Source organism: Octopus bimaculoides, chromosome 3 (genome assembly GCF_046866305.1).
Source record: "Octopus bimaculoides isolate indiv1 chromosome 3, ASM4686630v1, whole genome shotgun sequence".
NCBI lineage: Eukaryota > Metazoa > Mollusca > Cephalopoda > Octopoda > Octopodidae > Octopus > Octopus bimaculoides.
Genome location: NC_142930.1, coordinates 165,157,229 through 165,181,879, shown reverse-complemented (window position 1 = coordinate 165,181,879; position 24,651 = coordinate 165,157,229). Strand labels below are relative to the sequence as shown.

General features: G+C 38.5%; 1 protein-coding gene across 1 annotated transcript in view; it reads left to right on the top strand.

Moving 5' to 3' along the window:
• LOC106877363 (cytoplasmic dynein 1 light intermediate chain 2) overlaps nt 1–24,367 on the top strand; it is a 78,197-nt gene extending 53,830 nt beyond the window's left edge. Inside the window, exons 5-12 of the mRNA XM_014926251.3 lie at nt 3,879–4,072; nt 7,630–7,723; nt 10,730–10,865; nt 12,441–12,552; nt 13,979–14,080; nt 15,593–15,700; nt 17,657–17,747; nt 19,582–24,367. Of these exons, the coding sequence (XP_014781737.1) occupies nt 3,879–4,072; nt 7,630–7,723; nt 10,730–10,865; nt 12,441–12,552; nt 13,979–14,080; nt 15,593–15,700; nt 17,657–17,747; nt 19,582–19,703 (959 nt within the window). The 3' untranslated portion in view covers nt 19,704–24,367. The remainder of the gene's footprint in view (nt 1–3,878; nt 4,073–7,629; nt 7,724–10,729; nt 10,866–12,440; nt 12,553–13,978; nt 14,081–15,592; nt 15,701–17,656; nt 17,748–19,581) is intronic.
• Nucleotides 24,368–24,651: the final 284 nt, after the last annotated feature.

Sequence of the window (24,651 nt, the reverse complement as noted above, 5' to 3'; positions counted from 1 at the left end):
CTCCGAGAGTGTAGCTGGTGCTTTTTACGTGCCACTGGCACAGAGGCCAGTCAGTGGGTAACTGGCATCAGCCACATTCAGATGGTGCTTTTTATGTGCCACTGGACTGTTTTGTATTAATTATGCACTCTTTCATAGTTGTGAGATTTCAGTGATGTGAATGTTTATTTTTAGAATGACTTTGTAGGGTTGGTGTGAGAGGCCAGATCTAGTTGCTTTGAACATAAAGCAGACTATTTTGGCCAGATATGGCCATTTTAAATGCTAAAGAGATGAAGTTCAACATTTAAAGCGGAGAAATATTTAAAATGACTTAAGATATCTGTAACCCATACCAACATGGAAAACAGATGTTAAACAATAAAGATGAACATTTTCTTAAGGTGTTCAACAGTATGGATTATATAAAGCTTAGAATATTTTTAAAAAATACAAAAAACCCCACTGCTCGTCTACATAATCTTTGTAGCCTCTTATCTCTTTCCATCTCTCTCTCTCCTCCCCCCTACTGATGTAGCCATGTATCTCCTTTATTCATTCTCTAACCGCTCATCACCTGGCACAGAACCGCCACCTTTGATACTACTCCCCCCACCCCACCTCAGTTGAGAAGTCCTGTCTAAGTTACTTGGTGACCTTGCTGGAGCCATGTAAAAAGCACTTAGTACACTTTCTGTAAAGTGTTTGGTTTTAGGAAGGGCATCCAGCCATAGAAAGTAGGGACTATGCCAAAGCAGACAGTTGAACTTAACTCTTCTGACTCACCAACTCCTGTCAAACCCACTTTTTTAAAACTTTGTACAGTCAACTATTTCCATAGCACACAAACACTTACTGCAATACCAGATAGGAATTTTTAGGTGAAATACCATACTCTTATTGTATTGGTGCCATTGAGAAAATAATTGTTACAACTTATATTCTTACCTAAATCTCTGGCTTCTTGCCAAATATAAAGAAGGAAAACTACTGAAATTCAGATTTCTAATGTTGAAATACTGCCATATTATATCCTCGTTACTGATTTGTTGCACAAATATTTAGTCATTTGAAGCTGTAATATTTATAATCTTTTAGGCGCTTGGTGACCCTGTCAGTGCTGGTGTCACACAAAAGTACTGGTGATGGTGCCATATGAAAAGCATTGGTACTTGTACCACATAAAGAAGTACCCATTACATTCTGTAAAACAGTTGGCATTAGGAGGAGCATCCAGCTGTAGAAACCAAACCAAAGCAGGCAAAAGAACCTGGTGAGGCCCCTGGCCTTGCCAGCTTCTGTCAAACCGTCCAACCCATGATAAGTAGTCCATTGGTGTCCGATGACAACAAAGTCTGTGCTCTCAGCGATGAGAGTGCATGCAACTCCACAGTCTGAAGCTGACAGCACACGAGTGTCTACAGTGATAATCTTTTGACTGGATTGAGGCAAGTGCTGTGTTGAGACATTGTTGCCAGTCCTCATCGAAGGCAGTTGCTGTTTGTGAGGTGAGAGAACGTCAAATGATGATGATGTGTTGATGGGAGTTTCTTTTCTAAATGTAACTAGAAACTCAAGAGTGTTAAAGTTTTCTCAACATAAAATATAGAGTTAAACTGGGTGAGTAGATACCATATTTGGTTACCAGTTCATCTTATCCTTATGCCATACACCACTCTTGGTTTGTGTAGCTGGTTCTAATCCTCTGTAGATTTTCATTGAACAAGTCAATGTATTTTATGTCTCAACCCATATTCCACTTGAAAGGGTAAACCTGTTTTTGGTGGGGGTAAAATCAAGTGAGCTGATCCCCTATTTTAATGCATGTGATATTGCCCTGGATCCTAAATATGAACCTCAGATATCAGTAATGTTCTTTCAGGAAGAAGTTCTACCAATAGCAGGCCATCATCGTAAAGTTAGAAAATCTATGTTCCCTAGGACATGATATATCAAAATAATTACCACAGTTCTCTCCTGAGATACTGTACATCAAAATATCTAGGACACAGTGCATTTTAGTATATAGTATAGGTCTGTACTGTGGAAGCGCAATGGCCCAGTGGTTAGGGCAGCAGACTGGCGGTCGTGGGATCGTGGTTTCGATTCCCAGACCAGGCATTGTGAGTGTTTATTGAGCAAAAACACCTAAAGCTCCACGAGGCTCTGGCAGGGGATGGTGGCGAACCCTGCTGTACTCTTTCACCACAACTTTCTCTCACTCTTTCTTCCTGTTTCTGTTGTGCCTGTAATGCAAAAGGGCCAGCCTTGTCACACTGTGTCATGCTGAATCTTACTGAGAAGTACGTTAAGGGTACACATGTCTGTGGAGTGGTCAGCCATTTGTGTGTTAATTTCACGAGCAGGCTGTTCCGTTGATCGGATCAACTGGAACCCTCGTTGTCGTAACCGAAAGAGTACCACGAGGTCTGTACTATGAGAACTATAGCACATGTAGTGTTAGTTATGGCAATGCCTCATAACAGCAGTTCTCTTTCCATTCTGTGACCCTCATTCTAGATATCAGCAAAACCATTTACTGCAGGGGTGGGGAGTCAGTGAATGAGAAAGTGGGGGGGGGTCAGCACGCTCCTTCTCCCCCAGTGGGTGGGGTGGTACTAGAAAGAAAACTAAAGATGAAACTGAGGGAGCAGAACAAACCTTCAAAGTAACATGTCGAAAAGGTTGCAAGAGGGGTCAGGAGGTAAGAGATAGAAGTAGGGGCTGAAGGTAGTCAATTGTGAGGATGGGGTGCAGTGGAAGTACAAGGCTTAAAAAAAATACTGGGATCAATTCATTCAGATAAAATATCCTTCAAGGTGGTGCCCTAGCATGGCTGCACTCTAATGTCTGAAATAAAAAAGAAAAATAAAGTAAATAAAATTAAAAACGGTGCTGGAATAAATCTTCTAGTGAAATATTTTTGTGTCAATAATGGTTCTTCTTCTTGGCTGCTTTTTTTCTACAGCAAATATTTTAAACTTATTGCTAATAACATATTTCGGTATGGCTGATGCCTCCTATACATCATGTATCTAGTTCTGTTTTATCTCACCATCTCTTATCTTTACATTTAATCATACTGTTGTTGTGGAACATTAGTTATATTCTATATTTTGATAATATGATTTTTATCTCCATTAAATAAACCAGATATTTCAATATTATGTTCACACTATTTGCTCTCGTTATCTGATTTAGCTTAATAACTGTCTGGTTTGCTTTTCCCTCTATTGTGATACAAACCTGCAATAATTGTATAAATTAGCTTAAATTATCCAAATTGCTTGGCCTTGTTTTTATACAAGCAAGCAATTTTTGCATAAATTTGTTTAAATTATCCAAATTCTCTTTCCTACATGAAGATTTTCATTATATTTTTTATGCCTGTTTTTCCATCTAGCATGGGTTAGATGAGTATGCAATTGAGGCATTGTTTTACAATCAGGTATCCTTTCTGCTGCAAACCCTTACATGCTTTTCAAAGAAGGGATTTCTTATTTTACTTGTCTTCATAGGAGTAGGGCAAACAGACAGGTTGTTGACAGAAGTGACAATATCACTGATTGCAAAAGTGGCTTTCACAGAGCACATACGAATGTAAATGCACACATGCATGTGCTTGCATACATTTGATGACCTTTCGGTCTCTGTGTGCCAAATTCACAAGGCTTTGGTCATGCTGGGGCTATAGTAGGAGGCAATTCTCCAAGGTGCAGTGCATTGGGACTGAACCCAAAACCATAACAATTGGGAAACAAACTTCTTGACCACCCAGCTATTTCTAAACGTGTATTAATTGGGAGGTTAAAATATTTACTAATTGCTATGAAATGCATGTGTGTGTGTATAGTTGTTTATATAACCATTAATGTTTTTTTTTTTTTATTTCTTTTCAGTGGTTAGGTTTTTCCAAGAATATAGTGAACCAGAAGAAGGTGGAGAAACAATCAGCCAGCCACCTTCTCGTCGGGACATCAATCCTCTCCATCCTCCTCCGGCTGGTCCCTCTGAAGAAAACGTTTTGCTTCCTCTGCCAGAGAACACACTCAACTGTAATTTAGGGATACCTATTGTAGTACTTGTAACAAAAGTAAGTACCCTACTCTCTAAGTCCTTCATGACTATATTTGTCCGAGACCAGGGGTTGGCAAAGTGGTAATTAATATTGACTCCTGGGGGTGGGGTGGGGTCTTTGTGGCCATCCAAGCATTTGATAAACATCTGGAATGTTTTCTAGCATTGAGGGTGCTGAATTGTTAAACCTGGAAGTGTCAGGTAACTTAAGGCTAAAACTCATTAGTTTCCAGCCAACACAATACAATAACTATTCATCCATTTTCTCCACCCACTATTCTAGAGATAGTCATTGGGGGTAGCATCCTTGAGTATCTCTCCCATGGGATCCTTTCAGAAGCAACTGTCATTACACTTTCTGGCTGGATTCTCAAGCATGACTAACTGAGATTAAGAGTATTATGCAACCATTTTGTTCTTGACCTAATCACATGTTCATCATACCAGAACTGACCTCTCAATGTGGAGAAGTGGCAACTCAATCTGGAGAGAGTCTTTTATCTTCAAGCTATGCGCTCTGTTGAGTAACGTTACTCCAGAGATCCGTCAGTGAAATCCCATTTTGGCTGCTTGTATTCACAATTGTACTCTTTCAGTCATTACCTGATATTCATGACTGGAGCCTGGTGCAGCCATCTGGTTCACCGATCCTCAGTCAAATTGTCCAACCCATGCTAGCATGGAAAGCGGACGTTAAACAATGATGATGATGATGATGATGAGAGGCGAGGACAAGCATTGAAACTGAATTGAAGATGGTAAGCTTGGCTTTTTTGCCAACCTCTCTTCTTTTGAGGATTGAACGCTGGAATTGGCACATTACTGAGCCAACACTTGTAATTCTAGCGTCCAGTTTAGCCTCCTTCTTCCCACCACTCGTGAATATGATCCTGAGATACTTAAACTTTTCCATGTCTCGTTGATGTCACTAATATGCAGAGTGTGCTCTAAGATGAGGTTCTGGAGAGGACCAGTGTCTCAGTTTTTGCAACATTCTTGTTCCTGCCTTGCATCACTCGGCAGCAAACTCGTTCAGTGCATGTTGGAGATCACCTTCTGAAGAGCCATGTTTGTGACACCATGTCGTTTGCTGATATCACCCAACCGGTTCTTCATCCATCCATCGTGGCCCCACTTCCACAGTGTCTGCACATATCTGTGCAGTTCATAAAAATTCTGGAAAGGAGGGGTGACAATACACACCTTTGCTGAAGTCCAACATCCACATTGAAAGGCTTAGACTAAACTCCATTTGCATTATGTACATTATTTACATTTGACGGATATTTGTCCTCATCTTGTTTGTTGTTAACACATTTCGGCTGATATGCCATCCAACCTTCATCGGGTGTCTTGGGGAAATTTCGAACTTGGGTTCTCGTTCCTAAGGCATTTTTCAATGTTATTATTATTATTTAGGCCACTGCCTATAATCGAACTCAGAATCTTGGGGTTAGTAGCCCATGCTCTTAACCACTACGCCATATGCCCGTAGCGTAGTGGTTAAGAGCACGGGCTACTGGTGATAAATATTAGCCAAATAATCTCTGTAAAGTCATAATTCACTCTCAGGACACATTCGATAATGTGGCCCTACTTGTTTTTAAAATAAATGGTTGACTGGAACACTTTCGATCAGATGTTTGTTTGGTCTGGGTTGATTTGGAGTTTCACTACAGATATTTTATCATAATTTTAGACAAAAATAAGAGAAATAACTTGGTGGCCAGTGGCATGTTTTTGAACAACAGACTATTACAGGTTTATCAAATAGCATATTACATAGATTCTTGATTTATTACACATTATCTCTGCCTCTAAGAGATGTCTCATAATTACCAAAAGGCAGTTAACTTCACTTGAGAAAGGGAGATAATCTCAAGATTGAAGAGTTCTCCAAAATTGACATGTCATTAAAGAAAAGAAGATTAGGGGACAGTTGTGAACATGTTTCTCTGACCTTTTTGCTGTTCATTAAATTTTCATTTGAACACAATCATTTCGTGCATTCTTTGATAATACATTTCAGTTCTACTTGTCTTTTTCTCATCTCTCAGAGATTCTAACCAGCAAGAATGGCTGAAAACATCTAAGACAGTAATTGCCATTTTCTGCTTCAAAACAGAACTTGCTCAGAGACGGAAATCTTTTAGTCATTTCAATCATTATGTCTCTACATAATGTATGAAAATGGTTTCAGTATTATCTGGTCCCTTCATATTGTTTTCTGTCTGTAAAAATTGAAATAGCAATGATACTGCACTACATGAATAAAAATCCTTTACAAGATCCAGATTTATCAGGAATAATTCCAAGTTCAGCACATCAACTTGGTCTTTGTGCATTTTGTTTGTCATGCAAAGTCAAGAATCCTGATATCTCTATGAAAATAATAAATTTATGTAATTGTAGATAAGTGGTTTGTGTGTAATGTTGGCCTTCAGTAACCCTTGAGGCATAAATGCATGGGTATGTTGGGAGCCTATCTTTTTGAGTGGTAGTTGTTTAACTCCAGGTCATTCTTCATCATTTAACATGCCTCTTGTCTGCTGGTATGGGTTGGACGGTTTCATAGGATCGAGCAAGCCACGGGACTGCCTTTAGCTCCATTGTCTGCTTAGGCATTGTTTCTATGCCGACCGCTTTGCAGTATGTTGGGTGCTTTTTCCTCATTCAACCAGCACTAGCAAGAGGGGAGAAAGGGGAAGATAAGCTCACCCTGCTGTGGGGTGGAGGCAGAGGTAGTTTTTTGCTAGGTGTTGAGGGGCTAAAGTATGATAGAGGTGTTTGGCTATTGAGGGGATGCACGGCTACCCCACATTATATAAGAGTAGGTGGTTGTAGCTGGGGGAAGTTAAAGATGGTAGTGGTAGGGGACAGAACAAACTCCCAAGGTACAAGGTAAGCATAAGAGTGGATGGCCATGGCTATCCTGTATTTTTAATAGTATCTAGGTGAGGTTTAATTTGAGGGAAGTTTGGCTGTTGTTTCTTGCAAGTAAAGGTTCCCTTATTGGTTCATTCATTATATTTCAGTTGATGTTATGTAGTCCATGGCCCCTGGTGATTTCTGCAATCAATTACGCCAGTTACTGTCTTTTTATAGGAAACTAATTTCCTGTTTGTCCGTAACATAATCCTCCTCCTCCCTGTATTCCTGTAACTTTAGTCAATGACAAAAGATGTTTGAGATAAAATGATTGAAGTATTTTAGATTGTGTGGGATTGAAGAAAGAAGTTGGCTGGCTTCTTGCACAATTGTAAAACTTGTTTATTCCAATTATCTGTGTGAGATTAAGACGTTGGACGAGAGGTTCCATTCGTCATCACTTCATCATTGCAGCTGAATAGGATAAATAACCTGTGTGTCAGGCTACTTGCCTGACAATGAGGTTCCACTCTCATTTCACAATTGAGCATTTAGAAGAGAGAGAAATGTCTTGGAAAAAGAAATAAAACAAGGCCCAACCCATTATAGTATGATGGAGGGGATGGAAATCTGTTAAAAATTAATAATTAAATTATAATTATTTCTGGCTGTAATTACTGATCTGATTTTCTTTTTACTTTTCAGACTGATACTATTTCTGTTTTGGAGAAGGAACATGATTATAAAGAAGAACATTTTGACTTTATCCAGCAACATTTGAGGAAATTTTGTTTAAACTGTATCCTTCAGCAAGAAATATGTTTATCAATGTGCTGGTTGGGATATTTTAAGGGCTTTACACACAGTTTCAGGGGAAGTGTCTTTAACTATAGTCATGGACCAGCCAAAGCTTTGTGAGTGAATTTGGTAGAGGGAAACTGAAAGAAGCCTGTTTGTGTACGTACTCTCCAAATGTTGTGAGTTATGAGCAATTGTCTTATGATAACAACTCCTCTGCCAGATTTACACCCTTTGAATATGTGTAAAATGAAGGGTTACTGACAGAAAGGACATCTGGTTGTAAAATTAAAGCCTTTTTTCAACTTGAAGAAAAATGGCACTCATTCGGTTACGATGACAAGTGTTCCAGTTGATCCGATCAGTGGAACAGCCTGCTCATGAAATTAACATGCACGTGGCTGAGTACTCCTCAGACATGTATACCTTTAATGCTGTTCTCTGGGAGATTCAGTTTGACACAGAATGTGGCAAGGCTGGCCCTTTGATTGTCAGATGAATGGTCTGTAACATGAAATAAAGTGCCTTGCTCAAGGCTAAGATGCTCTGCCAGAAATCAAACCCCTGACCTTAGGATCTTGAGCCTAATACCCTAACCACTAAGCCAACATGCTTTTCACTTTGTCTAACTTGTGCTGGCATGGAATAACAGATGTAACATTGAACAAACGGGGTTAGATCTTTGTGTATTTAGGTCCACAAGGGCCTCTTGTGGCAGCTTGGGATAAGGTTTGGACAGAACAATTTCACTGTCTTTATCATTCTTCAGGACTAAATCCCTCTGGATATGAACCCTTATATAAAACCCACAGTGTATTCTGCCCCCCCCCCCAAAAGTCCTTTGTGAGCCAAATTTCACTGCAGACCAGACATGTTGTTGTGACTCCATGGATATTTATTAAAGTTAGAGGTCTTCCTGGTTCAAAGTGATGCAGTTTCAGTTTATGCTTCCTTACTTTCAAATTCTTATAATTTGTGTCTGACAGAATTTACTGTATTGATAATTATCATCCTCCTCATCGTTATTGAGAGAGAGAAAGACAGTGAGCTGGCAGAATCATTAGCACGCTGGGCGAAATACTTACTGGTACTTCGTCTGTCGCTATGTTCTGAGTTCAAATTTCGCCTAGGTCGACTTTGCCATTCATCCTTTTGGGGTTGATAAATTAAGTACGTGTGTAATCGACTATTCCGCCTCCCCAAAAATTTCAGGCCTTGTGCCTCTAGTAGAAAGGATTATTGAGAGAGAGCAGTGCATGCCATCAAAGTGACACTGGGGTATAAATATATGAAGCCCAATACACCCATCATGACTACCTGTCTGATAAGGGTACATTAACCATCTGCATCACAACCTCATGTGCACGACATGGTGACTTCATATCAAGATGAATGGCACATCCTGCTCAAAAGGTCCCTGAATAAGGGTTGTTTGAGGATAGTGAATGAAAAACCCATGTTTCCAAGGATGAATTCTTCGAACCCCGAAGAACAAATGGCTATTGATTCTTTCCTACTACATCCGCTCGCGATCAGAGATGCACATATTGTCAGCCACTAAGGGACATGCTCAGTTGGTTATAGTCAAGCAACTGACAACCAAATTTGGTATTGAGCAGAATATTTGCTGTAGCCCATCTTTTACACCAATACAAAATCTGTACATAACCCTTCCAAGATCAGAACTCTGAGGGCCACTGCACTGGTAGTATTATTATTATTATTATTATTATTAGAAGGAGGAGGAGGAGGTTTGTTTGGAGAAAAAGAATCTTGGATTTCAGCAGTTGATAGAGTTCTGTAGCATTCCAACAGATGGCAGCACATGTTTGTGACCTTCACTCAGCGGTGTACCAAGTGACATCACTATGTTTACTTTTCAAGTTGTGAACTTTGTGTTCACGTGGGTCTGCTGTAGTCTGTGATTTCTTCATGGACAAGAACAAAGAGCCAACGTAAGATTTAGTGTTAAACTTGAAAAGTCTGCTACAGAGACATTGAGCATACCTCAGCAAGCTTACAGCGACGAGGCAATGGGTCATATGCAATGTTTTGAGTGACACGGGTGCTTCAAAAACAGAAGACCTGTCACAAGCGTCACCCCCCCCCCCCCCCCCCCCCCAGAAATGTAGTATTGTGCATCTAGAATTCTTCCCTTGGGCAGGCCATCAATCTAGAGTTCTACTGCGACATTTTGAAGCATTTGAAAGAGGACATTCGACGAAAGCAACCAGATCTGTGGAGCACGAAGAATTGGTTTCTTCACAGAGCCTTTCTCACTTGGGAATTTCTCGGCAAAAACAACATTGTATCACTTGTTTACCTGCCCTATTTCCCAGATTTAACACATGGGGACTTCCATCTCTTCTCCAAGATAAAAATGTAGCACAAAGGTCACCATTTTAACACGGTTGTCGAGATCCAGAGAGACTCACAGAAGATCCTCGACTTCCTTCTGGAAAATTACTGCCCAGCCGAGTTCCAAAAATGGCAGGAACACAAGGACCGGTATATTGCTGTGCAAGGTTACTATTTCGAAGAAGACGATTTTAAAACTTAGCTAAATGGTTTATTTTTTTAAACATAACTATTCTGGGAACCTTTTGATGCCACCTCCTACATTCCAATCTCCAAACTATTGCAGTAATTATTAGCATGGGAAAAATAAATGTATAGTGATTTTCCAAGATATTTACTATAAAATGATGTACTATTTGACCAATGTATTATATATTGGGTTGGTGCATAATTATTGTGGCTTTTTTTTTCAACAAATTTTATTCAACAAAAACAATAACATGTAAAAGAAAACATCTTTAAATGATTATTCCGGAGCATATTCACCATCTACTTCAATTACTGCTTCCCATTTGCTTGGTAGACAGTCGTCAGACTGTCATTTAAAGATGTTTTTGTTAAATATTGTTAGTGTTGAAAAAAGCTGCAATAATTATGCACCAGCCCAATATAAAATGTGAGATGTCGTAAGCTTTCTTTAACCCTGAAGATGGTGCTGCCCTAATATATACATCTGTGAAAGAGGAAAAGAACTGTGATCTTCTGTTTAAGTATTTGGTCCACAGGATATATGGATTTTCATTCTCAATGCCTGCATATGTGGTAGAAAAAGATTCTGTGTTTGTGTAAGTGTTTATTTGGTTTCTCTTTCCTTCCCCCCTCATCTTAAAATGTCTTCTATAAAAACTGTTTTATATTGTTGTGATTGCTGGAAAGTCTAGATCACTTCTGATTATGTATATGGGGTTTTATGATTTAGAAGTGCTGGTGCCAATGTAAAAAGGTACCCAGTACACTTTTTGTAAAGAGGTTAGCATTAGAAAAAACAGAAACCATTCCAAAACAAAGGAACCTGCTACAACTCCTGGCCTTGCCATTTCCTGTCGAGCCATTCCACCCATGTCAGCATGGAAAACTGACATTAAATGATGATGAACTTGCCTCGCTTAAAAATGCCATTTTACTCCCGCTTTCTATGGGTTGGAAGGTCAGTTCTTATTTGGGACCACTACCCTCCATAGTGTGGCAAATGGCCCCTACTCCTCTCATTTGTTTCCTTTTTGACATAGTTCCTACAATAAGACATCCTTCATGACACCAACCACTTTATGTATTTTGGTGCAAGGCCAGCAATATCAGGGAGGAGTTATTTTATCGACCCCCACCAAAAGGATGAAAGGTAAAGCTGATATTGCTGGCCTTGCGCCAAAATTTGAAACAAATTGTTTCTTTGCTGAATTTAACAGGTGAACTAACTTCCATGGAAATGGTGTTCGTTCATCTTCCAGTGGTTGATGTCATTCCTCTTGCAAATTATGACATAATTAGCAAAATTTATGCTTCAGGGCCACTGCTTTAAAATGGAGTTTCTTTTGGAGGAGACTTGTTAACAAAGAAAACAATTGTAATTCTCAGGTTTTACTCTTATGCCTGGGAAGGCTTCTATAGTTGACTTGTCGTTAATATAAGTTGGCATAGGATCCTGTAACCTGTTAAGTGCTGTTTAATCTTTTGACCTCCTTGAATCCGTCTCTGTTAAACAGCTTATTTGTTGTAGAAAGCTAAAGTTGTTATCTGAAGGTAAAACTATTGGGACTCTGCCAGTAAATAGCAGTTTCAGTGACAGAAAGTCGGTGAGCCATTTCCCAAGATGTTATTAAGTCTTTTAACTTAACCTCCATTATTGGTTTAGGACGAATGTTGCTGTAATTTAGCCCCAGGAGACATCGTCTCCAGCTGGCCATACGACACAATCTGTGTCCTTATATTTTCGAACAAGGGAATCTAGCACCCCCACTCAGCTCAAAACAATATCTGTGTATCGCGATTTCCGGGTTATTTCCTGGAAATCGCGATACACAGATATTGTTTTGAGCTGAGTGGGGGTGCTAGATTCCCTTGTTAGAAAATATAAGGACACAGATCATGTCGTATAGCCAACTGGAGACGATGTCTCCTGGGGCTAAATTACAGCAACATTCGTCGTAAACCAGGACTGCCATGTTATTATATTGGCAAACAATCTTTACTCTAAAGTACTGTTGCTGAATATCTCTTGTTGTGAGATTTACAATTAGTAATTTTCTAATTTAACCTCCATTAGGTAGAAATTTGTTGTTTTGGCCACGCTTTCCTTTGAGATTTCTCTTGAATTTCTGATTTCAACCTTGAATTCTTTCTTTGTTTTTCTTTGAATCTAGTCCTGCTGGTTGGGATACAGAAAAGAAAATATCTATTCTAAATGAAAATCTTGCAAACATGAAAGCTGAGGACCTGAGTGAAGATATTCCCAGTAAACCAGTTGTAAGAAAGGTAAGCTTACCTCCCCAGCCCCACTGCAGGGCACCTCGGGCAAGTGTCTTCTATTTCAGCTGTGGACTAACCAAAGACTTATGAGTGCTCTTAGCAGATGGAAATTGAAAGAAACCCATCATTGTGTGTGTGTGTGTGTGAGTGCCACCCACTTTACAGAGTGTACAGGGTGCATTTTACTTGGCACTAGTGCCAACAAGGTTGCCTTGTAACTTTCAAGACAAAAGCCTCTTAGAAAATTACTATTTCTGAATCTCACAATGAGAGATCTTCAGCAACAGTACTTTGAAGTAAAGATTGTTTGCCAACATAACATGGCAATCCTGGTTTAGTACGAATGTTGCTGTAATTTAGCCCCAGGAGACGTCGTCTCCAACTGGTTATATGACACGATCTGTGTCCTTATGTTTTCTCTGTTCACTGGTCTTGTGTTGATGGCTAAAAGCAGCTTCCCCAGCACAAGTCTGTACATTCTGGGTAGCTGAGCACTGTGGATAGTCGCCATGGTATGCTTTTGGGATAAGTGGAATCTTCTGGGTAGCTGAGCACTGTGGATGGTCGCCATGGTATGCTTTTGGGATAAGTGGAATCTTCCAACTGATCATTAACCCATGTTATTACAGATCAATCAGTGATAAACGAGGCCACATATATTTTCTTCCATCTCAAAGAATGGAAGTATTTCAACACTTTTATCTGTCTACATTCCCTTCTTGTTACCTTAGACACAGAAAACTTTGTTTTATTACATTATTGCACTAACCCTCCTCCCTCTACAACTACATTTCAGGAATGTTTTTAATTTATCCCAGTTTTATAATCATTATGTTTATAAGTTTTATTTTTTTTTAATATTGAAGAAAGAAAAGGAAAAAAAATTTAGAAAAATCAATTTTTCTGAAATATGGGAATGCAGTGATGTTTTTTTTTTTTTTAATCAAAGTATTTGACCCCCAAGATTTGTTAAGGGAAAAGTGAAAAAGTAGCATTGGTTTAAACGGGTTTCATATAAAGGAAATGGATTCCAATAACTTGAAAAGGGTAAATGAAATTGCTGCTATCCGAGCATGACGTTAAAAGCACATCTGAGCGTGATTGTTGCCAAGGCCACGGATTGACCCCTGTGCTGGTGACACATGAAAAGCACCATTCGAGCGTGATTGTTGCCAGTACCCGCCTGACTGGCCCTCGTGCCGGTGGCACGTAAAAGCACCCACTACACTCTCTGAGTGGTTAGAGTTAGGAAGGGCATCCAGCTGTAGAAACTTTGCCAGTTCAGATTGGGCCTGGTGCAGCCTCTGGCTCACCAGACCTCAGTCAAACCGTCCAACCCATGCCAGCATAGAAAGTGGACGTTAAACAATGATGTTAGATTATTGTCAGCAGTCTCTTTTTTTTGTAATGATTCTTTCCTGTATATTTGCAGCCTATCCAGAAAGATGCAGAAATTGTTGCTGAAGATGAACAAGTCTTTCTTATGCGTCAACAAAGCCTACTTAACAGTCAACCTGCTCCAGGTTCCACACCGGTCTGTATCTCCTGACAATCCAATTGACATTTCTTGCTACTGCCACCACCAGCCCCTGCAATAAACATTGGTTTCTTTTTGCTATTTAAAAACTTTTTTTATTTTATGCCCCTAACAAATGAACATCTTTACTAATAGCATGTTAAGTATGTCAGAGGTTGCCAACCTAATTCATATTGATCTCCAGAGGTTGGAGTGGGGTAGGGTGGGGGCTCCTCGATGGGGAAATTATGTAACGGTAAAGTGTTCTATTTTACTGTCAAAAACCCAGATGTTTGAGACTTAGAAATAATTACTGGAGAAGTGATTGTCATCATTCCTTAATCTTATTCTACAAAACAGAATCTAAATTTACCCTTGTGAATTCTTTCTTTTTAGATGCAAATCATTTTGCAAAATTATTTCAGGCTCTCCAACATAAATTCTTGCAACAACAATGAAGGATCAATAGTTTTGCCGATCCCTTTTGCCAGATTTGTTAAATAAGAACTTGCAATGCAATTTTATCTCGGTTGCTAAACAAAGAACAGAAACAGCAAAGCTTTTTTCAAAGATTATTTTGTACTTTTTTCTCCAGTTTCTCTTATTTTTACAAGAATGACCTGCCCTACATACAGTGTCATCTCATTGATACTGTAAATATAGTGTCATATAATATCTGATGCCTTAAATGCAATGTCATACATCTTATGTTATAAATACGGCATCATATCTTCATTGATGTTATAAATAGAGTATCATACCTCATTGATTTTGGAAATGCAGCCGGTGGCACGTGAAAAGCACCATTCGAGTGTGGTCAATGCCAGTACCGCCTGATTGGCCCTCGTGCCGGTGGAACGTAAAAAGCAGTGGTTGGAGTTAGGAAGGGCATCCAGCTGTAGAAACTTTGCCAGATCAGATTGGAGCCTGGTGCAGCCTTCTGGCTTGCCAGCCCTCGGTCAAACCGTCCAACCCATGCCAGCATGGAAAGCAGACGTTAAATGACAATGATGAGGTGTACCATGTCTCCTTGCAATATCTTTGCTAACGTGACAATAAACTGATGGAGAGAAATTACGTAAGCACATATTCAATACAGATTCCAGCGTATGGCGTAGTGGTTAAGAGTGCGGGCTACTAACCCCAAGATTCCGAGTTCGATTCCAGGCAGTGACCTGAATAATAATATTGAAAGATACCTTAGGAATGAGACCCCTGATTCAAAATTTCCCCAAGACACCTGATGAAGGCTGGAGGGTATATCAGCTGAAACCTTGTATTAGCAACAAACAAGATGAGGACAAATATCCGTCAAATGTAAATGATGTAAATAATTCCTCATAAATATAGAACTAGATTCCAGCTATCTTAGCCTTGGTATTTACATTTTCTAGTGATAGGGCTGACTATAATGTCTTCCAAGTCTTTCTTTACCAGATGTTATCTAATTACAACAATTATTTAAATCTTCGTAGAGGGTTTACTTCCTATTCTCTTCTTAACTTTCGGTACGTTTTTATATTCCGCTAGGAAACCCCTATACGTTCATCTGCAGGCGTCGCTAAGGGATCTCCATCTTCCCGATCATCACCAGGAGGCACTGGTTCTCCTACTTCAGGATCAGCTAGAAAAGTTCCAGTGAATATCACCGTTTTTCTTTCTACTTCTTTTTCTCTACCTGTACAATGTTGTATGAAAGGAAGTGTGGAGTGTTTGGACTTGTTCAAAATAAGCATGTCTTTTACTATTTCATTTGAGGTGTTCACTTGACAGTCACTACTTTGGTCAGCATGACAACACATTGTTCTGCCTGGATGCTGGGCTGATTTTTTGTTGTTTTTCTTTTGGTCAGCAGTTTGGGGTTTTTTTTCTTCTTCTTTTTGCTGCCAATGCTAACATTATTTCAAGCAAGGATTATGTACACAATTCTAACAATGTCCTGTCTCAGTGGCTATTTTTAATTTCACTTTAACTACAATGACAAACTATTTTCATTTTATAGAAGTTAGCTTTTTTTTTTCCCCCTTTTTTTCTAACTTATCGAGTTTTTTTTTTCTTCCCCCACTGCTTCAAGCCATTGACAACAGATATTAATGTTTTTATCACATTTGGTGAACAATAAGCACTTCTATGTTGTAATGAGCCAATCAGAGGTTCACTGCGTTTTTTATGGTGAATGTGCCAAGGGAGTGTTTGTACCTCAGTACAGAACAAGTCTCAATCCCTTGTCAGTATCCATTCCAGAAATATATACACGTTTATCTGTGTGTATACATGTATACAGTACTTTTCTGCACAGTTTCCATCTATCAAGATTCTACTCTCAAGGTTTTGGTTAACCCAGAGCTTTGGTACAAGACACTTTGTATGCCATACTGGGGAATGCAAACTTGGACTCCTGTACTTGTAAATTGAACTTGTTAACCACACAGCCATGCTTATACTCAAGTAACTGTCCTCATCTCATTTAACTCTGTTCAACGTTGGCAATTTATATCATTAAAGATAATCATATTAGATTTATTTCATAACATTACCAATAACCTGTGGAATTTGGTTAACATTTAAAAACTGTTTTATAAGAATTATTAATTTAATTCTTACATTTGTTTGTGTTTTACTCTTAGGATATGATAAATATTCTTCTTCTATCAGTTTTTCAATCCAATAATTATTAATTTCTTTTTCCCCCCAACCATCCAAGTGTTATTATAGATATTGGTACAGTTTATCATTTCTTTCCACAGTTCTTTTCATTTTTATTGAACTTTGCCAGGTTTTTTTGAGCTGCAGAGGTTGGGTTGTGGAGGGCAGACAAGGCAGTGATCCACATACACAGGAGGTTCGGCTGGACTTGTAGCCCCATCTGACCAAAGAAACTTGTGGTCGTCCTTTTCTCATTCTGAGGCAGTTGAGTGTCTTCTCTGTTGCTTTTGTGCCGGGAGAGAAGCCTTTAGCTGGGTAGGATTCTTATATCAGTTGGAGGTGGGAATTGTTCTCAGACTTCCATCCAGAGCTGGAGTCTGGGTTCCTCGTAAGTCATTGGCCCAGGAGTCGATACCTCAGGGCAAGGTGGCATTCATCACTAGGAGCTTTTATCATCTTGATTTAACTCTCCACTTTCCATCTGACCCCAGCAGTGGCAATGCCTGCTGGGAAGTTCTGGTAATGTCAGCTATTTAAATATTACTCCTTAAACTTCAGTCCAACAGATACATTTATCTGTTGGGTTTCCCTGAAACATAAAAAGGCAGTTATTCTGGTAATTCTAGCATTTCTGATGAACTATTATCATTGTTACTGTATCAGTGTTGGATTGAAGTCTCATTTGATAAGCAATATGAAGTTGTTTTATAATTTTAAAATAGTGTTTAATAAGAAAGAGAAATAATCATTCTGAAGATGATTCAGAGATAAATTTCAGAAAACTCAGAGATACTATGACAATAAATTATTAGCCTCTTAAAACTTGAAGTAATTAGTGTGTATCAGGTGTGAAAGGTGTCAGGTTGCAATAGTAGTTGTAGTATTATGTTGTGAGACAATTCAACCAGGCTTGTGTTTTTTGCTGATTCTCTTTGATCTCTATTTCAGCTTGATTCCAAAACAGCTGGCACTGAAGGGATGTTGGCTAATTTCTTTAACAGTCTTCTCAGCAAGAAAACAGAGGCAGGTAATAAATCAGGTAAATGAATTGCACCATCTCTTTCAGACTTTTATCCGTTTCATTGTCAAACTGTATTGGCATTGATGTTTTCAATCTGGGCTGGTGGGAGGGATGACCGAGTGATCCCCCTCAAGTAACCACAATATTGCTCCCAGAAGCAGCAGTAACCCCCCCCCCCCCCCCGGGTGTTACACATCTGACAGCAAGTACAAGTTTATAATCGACAGAAGCTGTGATGTCATCATTTATAACAACACTGCATGAATTTCCTAACCTTGTTATTTAGATATATCCCTGTCAGATATGTCATTGAGGTCCCCCCTTCATCCACCTTTGTACCTCTAATCTCTGCCTCTTCTCTCCCCTTCACCTCATCCCCCTACTTCTCATGTATCTACAGCTTTATTATACTTTCCTTCTCCAGCTCACCTTACCAACTCCTATATATTTCATTGCACTTTCCCCACCACCACCAAACTAAGATTCACCACATCCCCACCTTCACCTGTGTCCACCACTCTCTGGATTTTCCTTTATCCTTATCTCTACTGTCTGTCACTTGCCTTTCACACATTTGCAAACCTACCCAACCAGCCACCCTTCATTCTTTCTTTATCCCCTTTTAGGGTGTGCCCTGACACCCCATTCCCACTATCCTTTCTCCTTTCCATGTTGTATATTCTGAATTCTCCTATCCACCCCTGCCAACCTGCTTGTCTCCCTCCCCCCACTGCACTTCTTGTGCATTCAAAAGCTTACATTCTGTGTGGAAATCCTACTGCCACTTTTTCTGCATATCAATTGTAACCATTTCTGCGCAGTCAAAGAATCTTTTCTTCACTACCTCCTTCCTTCTCCTCCTCCTACTACTACTTTAGGTCTTTGCTAAGTTTACCGTAAGGCCTCTTGATTCTAGGCCTTGCTTCCATAATTCTAATTCCGTCAGCTGTAAGAATTACATCCAGCATGAAGAGAGTTCTTATGGACAGCCAATCTTGACATCCAACAAACAGGGGAGGTGCTGACAGCTGATTTCTGGTGGATGCCTTTGTGCATGGCTTGTAAACTTCTCACAAGCCATTCACACACTGTTGTATGTCTCTCAAACCATTCATCTACTCTTAGTCTCCTAGTAACCGTGAAGTTTAGTGTGAAAATTTATGAAACACCTTCACCAAATTGATGAACGCAAGGTAGGGGTGCACACTCTCACCAAACTAAATGCTCCTACAGTTGTTTCCTCTTTTAGAAGACAACATCAGTTGCCCTTCACTCTGCCATAGAACCAAGTTGTGTCTTATCTAGGCTAATTCTGTTCCTAATCGTATTACTCTTTTTTGTGTCTGTAGAAAGGTATGTATTTGTTGATTTTATCTTAGGAAATTTGAAAAACGTAAAGGGACGGGATTATGTACGCACCGACAAACCTTTTCTCCTTGCTCCCTTCATCACTCTTCTCCACTAACATGTGTCTAACCCTCATTGCCAAAGGGGGCAAGAGGTGAAGTAGAGAACTCCTTCCCCTCTTCACCTCTTGCCCCCTTTCTCTCCTTCACTTCCTGCCCTCTTCGCTCATTGCCTCTCTTCCAATTTCTTATTCTTCCCACTAACAGTAATGTTTCCTCAATGATTGTCTGTGTGAACTTCATAAATTGCTATTTACCAACATAGGCCAGCTTCATCTTTCTCGGTTTCTACTGTTTATTAATAACAACCATGTGTAGTTTTAACGAGGGACCATCATAAATTAGATGTAACTCTCCAGTTATTATAAAGCAGATTGTAGATAAAGTGTCTTATTTGTTAATGTTTTGTTGTGTATTATTATAATGGATTGTGTCTTAATTTCCAGTTGACAAGGCTGCCGTAACTCGTGATGCTGCTGCCGAGCTGGACCGATTAAATCGAACTAAGAAAACAGTAACTGCGGATGGTTCTCCCAGAGGTTCTAATGAGCCAGGCACGCCGACATAGAGGTCTTCTGTAGTCAATATGGCTTTGTGCGGCAGCCAACAGGATTATAAGTATGCATGGATGAATGAATGCTTACCAGAGAGGACTCTGTCTAGTCATCAGACTGTCTGTTGCAAACCATTACAGTTGCTGGTTGTTCATGCCCCATCATGTCAATGTTAACCTGTTGATCTTACCACAAATCAACTGTTAACAGATCTATTCTGAGAAATCTGGCTCTCTCTCTCTCATTTTCTTTTTCTTTTTTTTTATAGCTCTGCCAATTCCTACAAAAGTCTTCTCCACCCATTGTTGCCTTGCCACTCTCCCTTGTAGGAAAAATGTGTGTGTTTATGTATGTATACACACGTGTACATATGTATGTATTTGTATATACATGTGTGTACACACACACACACATATATATATGTAATACACCTCTTCAATTGTGTAGGATTATCTTACACTTTCCAGCCCGTTTGTCTAAATATTCTCTCTTTCTGTTTGGCTAATCTATAGCTCCCTTCTTTTTAGTCCAAAATTCTTCCAATTTCTTTTCCCCATCCTCATCATCATAACAGCAGCCAATTATTGTCTGTTAGCAGGAGGGCTCTTATATTTTCAGGTTAGGTACATTAGTTTAAAGATGGCCTCCTCACTATGTTTGACAGTTTAGAAGTAGTAAACGTAAGCAGTTATTGTCAGACTGGGGCTTGCCATCTTCTAGCTTCGTTGCTGAAACCAGATGGATTAGAAGGATAAGAATGCACGGACTAGTCTGTACACAACACTTGGATATTGAGTTCATTTTTAATGGTTTAAACGTATTGGTTTAAGCTAGATTTATTTATTCACCTACTGCTCCCCCCCCCCCACCACCACTATTCCCAAATTCAACAGCAATCCAGAATAATCTTAGGTTCATTAGAAAACCATTTTCGTTTCTTTCTAATGAATGGCGTAAAGATTTTTTGAAAAGCTGAAACTGACTCTTTGTGCCAGAGATCCCAGCGCTGTAAAGGCAGGGACCGAGTATTCCTCTACTTATTGTGTTCCAACATTCTTCTGCAATGCATTCATCGTGAATTCTAGGCCCAGAGCTAACCCTGAAGCCGCAGGCCCTGTTGTATCAAGGAGAATCTGTTTTTCTGCTCTCCCCCCTCTCATCTTTGCTGACAGCAGTGGACTAAGTGTCAACCTTGTACAGAACAACACGTTGACTTTTCAAAAGATAAAATTTTATTGAGAAAAAAGTAAAACAAAAACACACAATGAAATATACTAAAACACCACATCCTCCTTGAAAAAATGTAAGAATGTTTTTATTATATAATTTATTAACATAATAATTTTAAATATTATTGTACATCGGTCTTGTTTGAAATACAATACATTTACACTTGTGTGTGTATGTATGTATATATATGTGTGTGTGTGTGTGTGTATATATATATATATATATATATATATGTACACACACATATATACATACATACATCCCACACACACACACACAAATATATAAAGTGTTTCATTTAAGAAAGAGAAAATACAAATTATAAAAAATTTCCAATATTCAATGTGTATCCTTAGATGCTTGTATTTTATTGCGGCTGAAAATATATATTTTTTAAACCTGAGTTATTTCTGTTCCCCGTCCCACCACATCCATTCTTAATATCTATCAAACACTCCTTTTTATGTATGTCCTCGTTCTTTTTTTCTTTTCTTCTCCGTCTGTAATAAATTTCTTCACAACATCTCTACATTTTCTCTCCCGCTGTCCTAGTTTTGGAATCTCTCTCTCTCTCTCTCTCTGTTATTTTTAGTCTTTAGCTTCCACCCCCACCCCCAACTTCCCTGCTGCCGCCACTTACCTTCCGTCTCCAAAATATTGGTTTTATTGCTTCTGTCTGGTGTTCCTTACATATTTGGAATTAAAACAAAATCCTATATCATTAAACCATTAAAACGTTTTTGCTTTGTGTCTAGCAGCCAGTGATGTTAACCCCTCCTCCCTCAATACTGTGATCCTTTACTTTGTTGCCAGACACTGCAAAATATGTAACCCTGGCTCCAGGAACATTGCTACTATCAATCTTTAGGGAGTCTACATGTCCCCTCTCCTCCTCATCGTCCTGCCTCTTCTATGAATATTCCATAATATGCTAAGTTACTCTTTCTCTCTTTTTTTTTTTACTTTGAGATTGTTTAATATATTTTTTTAACCCCATTTAATTATTAACATTATGAAAAATTAAAATTAATGGAGACTTCTTCACTAACAGTGAGTTACAGTATCTGTTTCATGAAACACAATGTTGTGTATTCAATTTCTGTTTAAGTTGACTTCTGGTATCAATAAGCATTTGGTAACAAACTGAAGTCTTAACAACCCCCAGTAATTATACCATTAAATTATTTCCAATAATGATTCGGTACCAAGCAGCAGATCGTTTGCTTTTCAGTTTAGTAGTAAACCAGATTATTTCAATTTCTCCCTTCCTTAGTCACTCCCCAAACCCTTGAATAACTTGATCCTCTTTTTATGTCTCATGGGCTTCATTAGTAAATTAGACCTATAGGTTTTAATTTGAACGTATTAATGATATGCTGAAATATTTAAATCCTTGGTGTGCTTAATGGAACAAGGAGTCAACGAGAATTTGTGTCCCTAAATATTTTAATTGGTAACCTTGATGATGGTCGTTACACCATCCCCTCTTTTTTTCCCCACAATATAACAAAGGCTAAAAATCAAAACTATAACTGGCCCCAAAGAGGGACATTCTCCAGGCCACAGCATTTGTTTCCATTCAGAAAAAGTCAGTGCTTTCTCATAGTGTGTACATGTGTGTGTATATACATATATATATATGTATGTATGTATATGTGTGTGTAAGTATACACACATACATTTGTGTGTTTCTTTGTTAAATCACTTTCAGGGACTAAGGTCTTTGAAATCAGAAACGAAATGATTTCCATGTTTACTCTGGGATGTTAGTTATTTGAGGATTATACCACCATTTTGTGTGTGTGTGTGTATATATATATATATATATTTTAGTAGCATATCTTCCTTATTGCAGCACCCCAACCCTTCTTCTGTCCTGCCCCCTCTCCCTCACCTCTCTCGACCATTTTCCTAGTTATAAACCATCTCTCTTTGTGGAATGACTAAACAAGTCTCTTAATTATGTTCAAGGCATCTTCAGACCTTTTAGTGTTGCAGTTAAATGCGGCCCATTTGTTTGAATGTTCAAAAATCAAGGCTGATTTGCCTTGCTTTACTTATTTTCTTTGGTGCCGCCACAATCTCTGACCAAAATTTATAATTGGTTAATGTGCTTGTGAAGCTTTCGGACCAACTGATTGTGCCTCTGCTCAGCAAGTCATTTATTATTAAAAGAAAATTTTTTTTTTTAATTTTTTTTTTTTTTTTCCTGTTTCTGTTTTACAAGAAATTTGTTATCAGATCTGTTCAAGCTATTTCTCGTCTTAGGTTTGCCAGACGGAGTTTGATTGCTTGTGTAAATGGTATTGTGATAACTCTGATTGTGAAGTTCTCAAATATTTAGATATTGAGCCAACATCATTATCCCAAATATTTACGGAAAAAAAAAACAACAAAAAAATCCTGTCTTAAATTAACAAGAAACAAAGTAAATTTCTTTAAAGCATTATTTAGCTTCAGGGATTCTCTCTCTCTCTCTCTCTCTCCCCTCATTACAAATATATTTCATTCAGTATGAAGCCACTGATATGGTGAGTATCACATCCTGACAAAGGCTTCTACAAACTCGAGCAGCTGCTCTCTCTCTCTCTCTCAATGTCTCTCATCAAATGTCAATAGAAACCCAACTGCTCTCATTTCAAACAACACAACTGTAAATATCTTTTATTTTAATTAAAACAAATAATCCAATTATATATATTCTCAGTCTTTTAACTCTTCAGCTGCTTTAAGGGGTCACTCTATTAAACACAACTGCGGGGAGCTTACTCTTTATCTCAAAGGACACCAGAGTCTAGAAGAAGTGTGTATGATTTATTCCCATCAACCACAAAACTAATGGGGCTTTTTCTTTGTTTTTTTAAATTTTATTTTTGATTTAATCCCCTGCAGACATTGCTAAAAATTTTGGGGACATTTAATGCAATTTGAAATATGCACTCAGTGGTTTTACTTACTCAGAGTTTCACTTGTGTTTATGTATTCATATGTATGTATGTGTATATATATATATATATATATATATATATATATAAGTATATATAGACACATGCACACATACATTACATACATACTCACACACATCCAATTTGTGATTTAAATTGTTTTGATTTCAAAAGAAACAAATCTGAATTTTCTTTTTCTTTTTTTTTTAATTTGTGACATTTTCATTAATGTAGGCTTAATTTCATAACTTAATTGACACATTTTAATAAATTTAGCCTTCAAGTCAAATTGCCCGGTAATAATTCTAACCTTCGTTTCGTTCTCCTGTTAATTGGCCTTCTAATTGTACTTTGATAGCTAAACCTTTAGATCATGGCTCTAATTGCTAATAAGGCTTATGTAAGCCACTCTGAATTTTTGTTCTTGTTTCCCCCTTTATACTTGTGTAACATTGTAGCTGGGTTTGGCTCAACATTTAAAATAAAGAATTCTTCACAAAGAATTGCCTTTGTTTTCTATTTTTCAATCGTTTGCTCATTACCAATTCTAAAGTCAAAACAACTTCACTTTGAAAATAGGAATAATACATTTCTAAATCTCTCAGAGAAATTTATGCAGTAACAACGAGGACGCCAACACACCATCAGCAACAAAATCCCTAGTCACAGACTTGAGTGGGTCACTCTCCCATGAAGAACTAGAACTTCTCAGCCTGAGCCCTAAATTTATCTTGAGCCAATAGCCGAATGAAAAAAATCTTATTCAACCTGGAAGCCAACTTTTGTC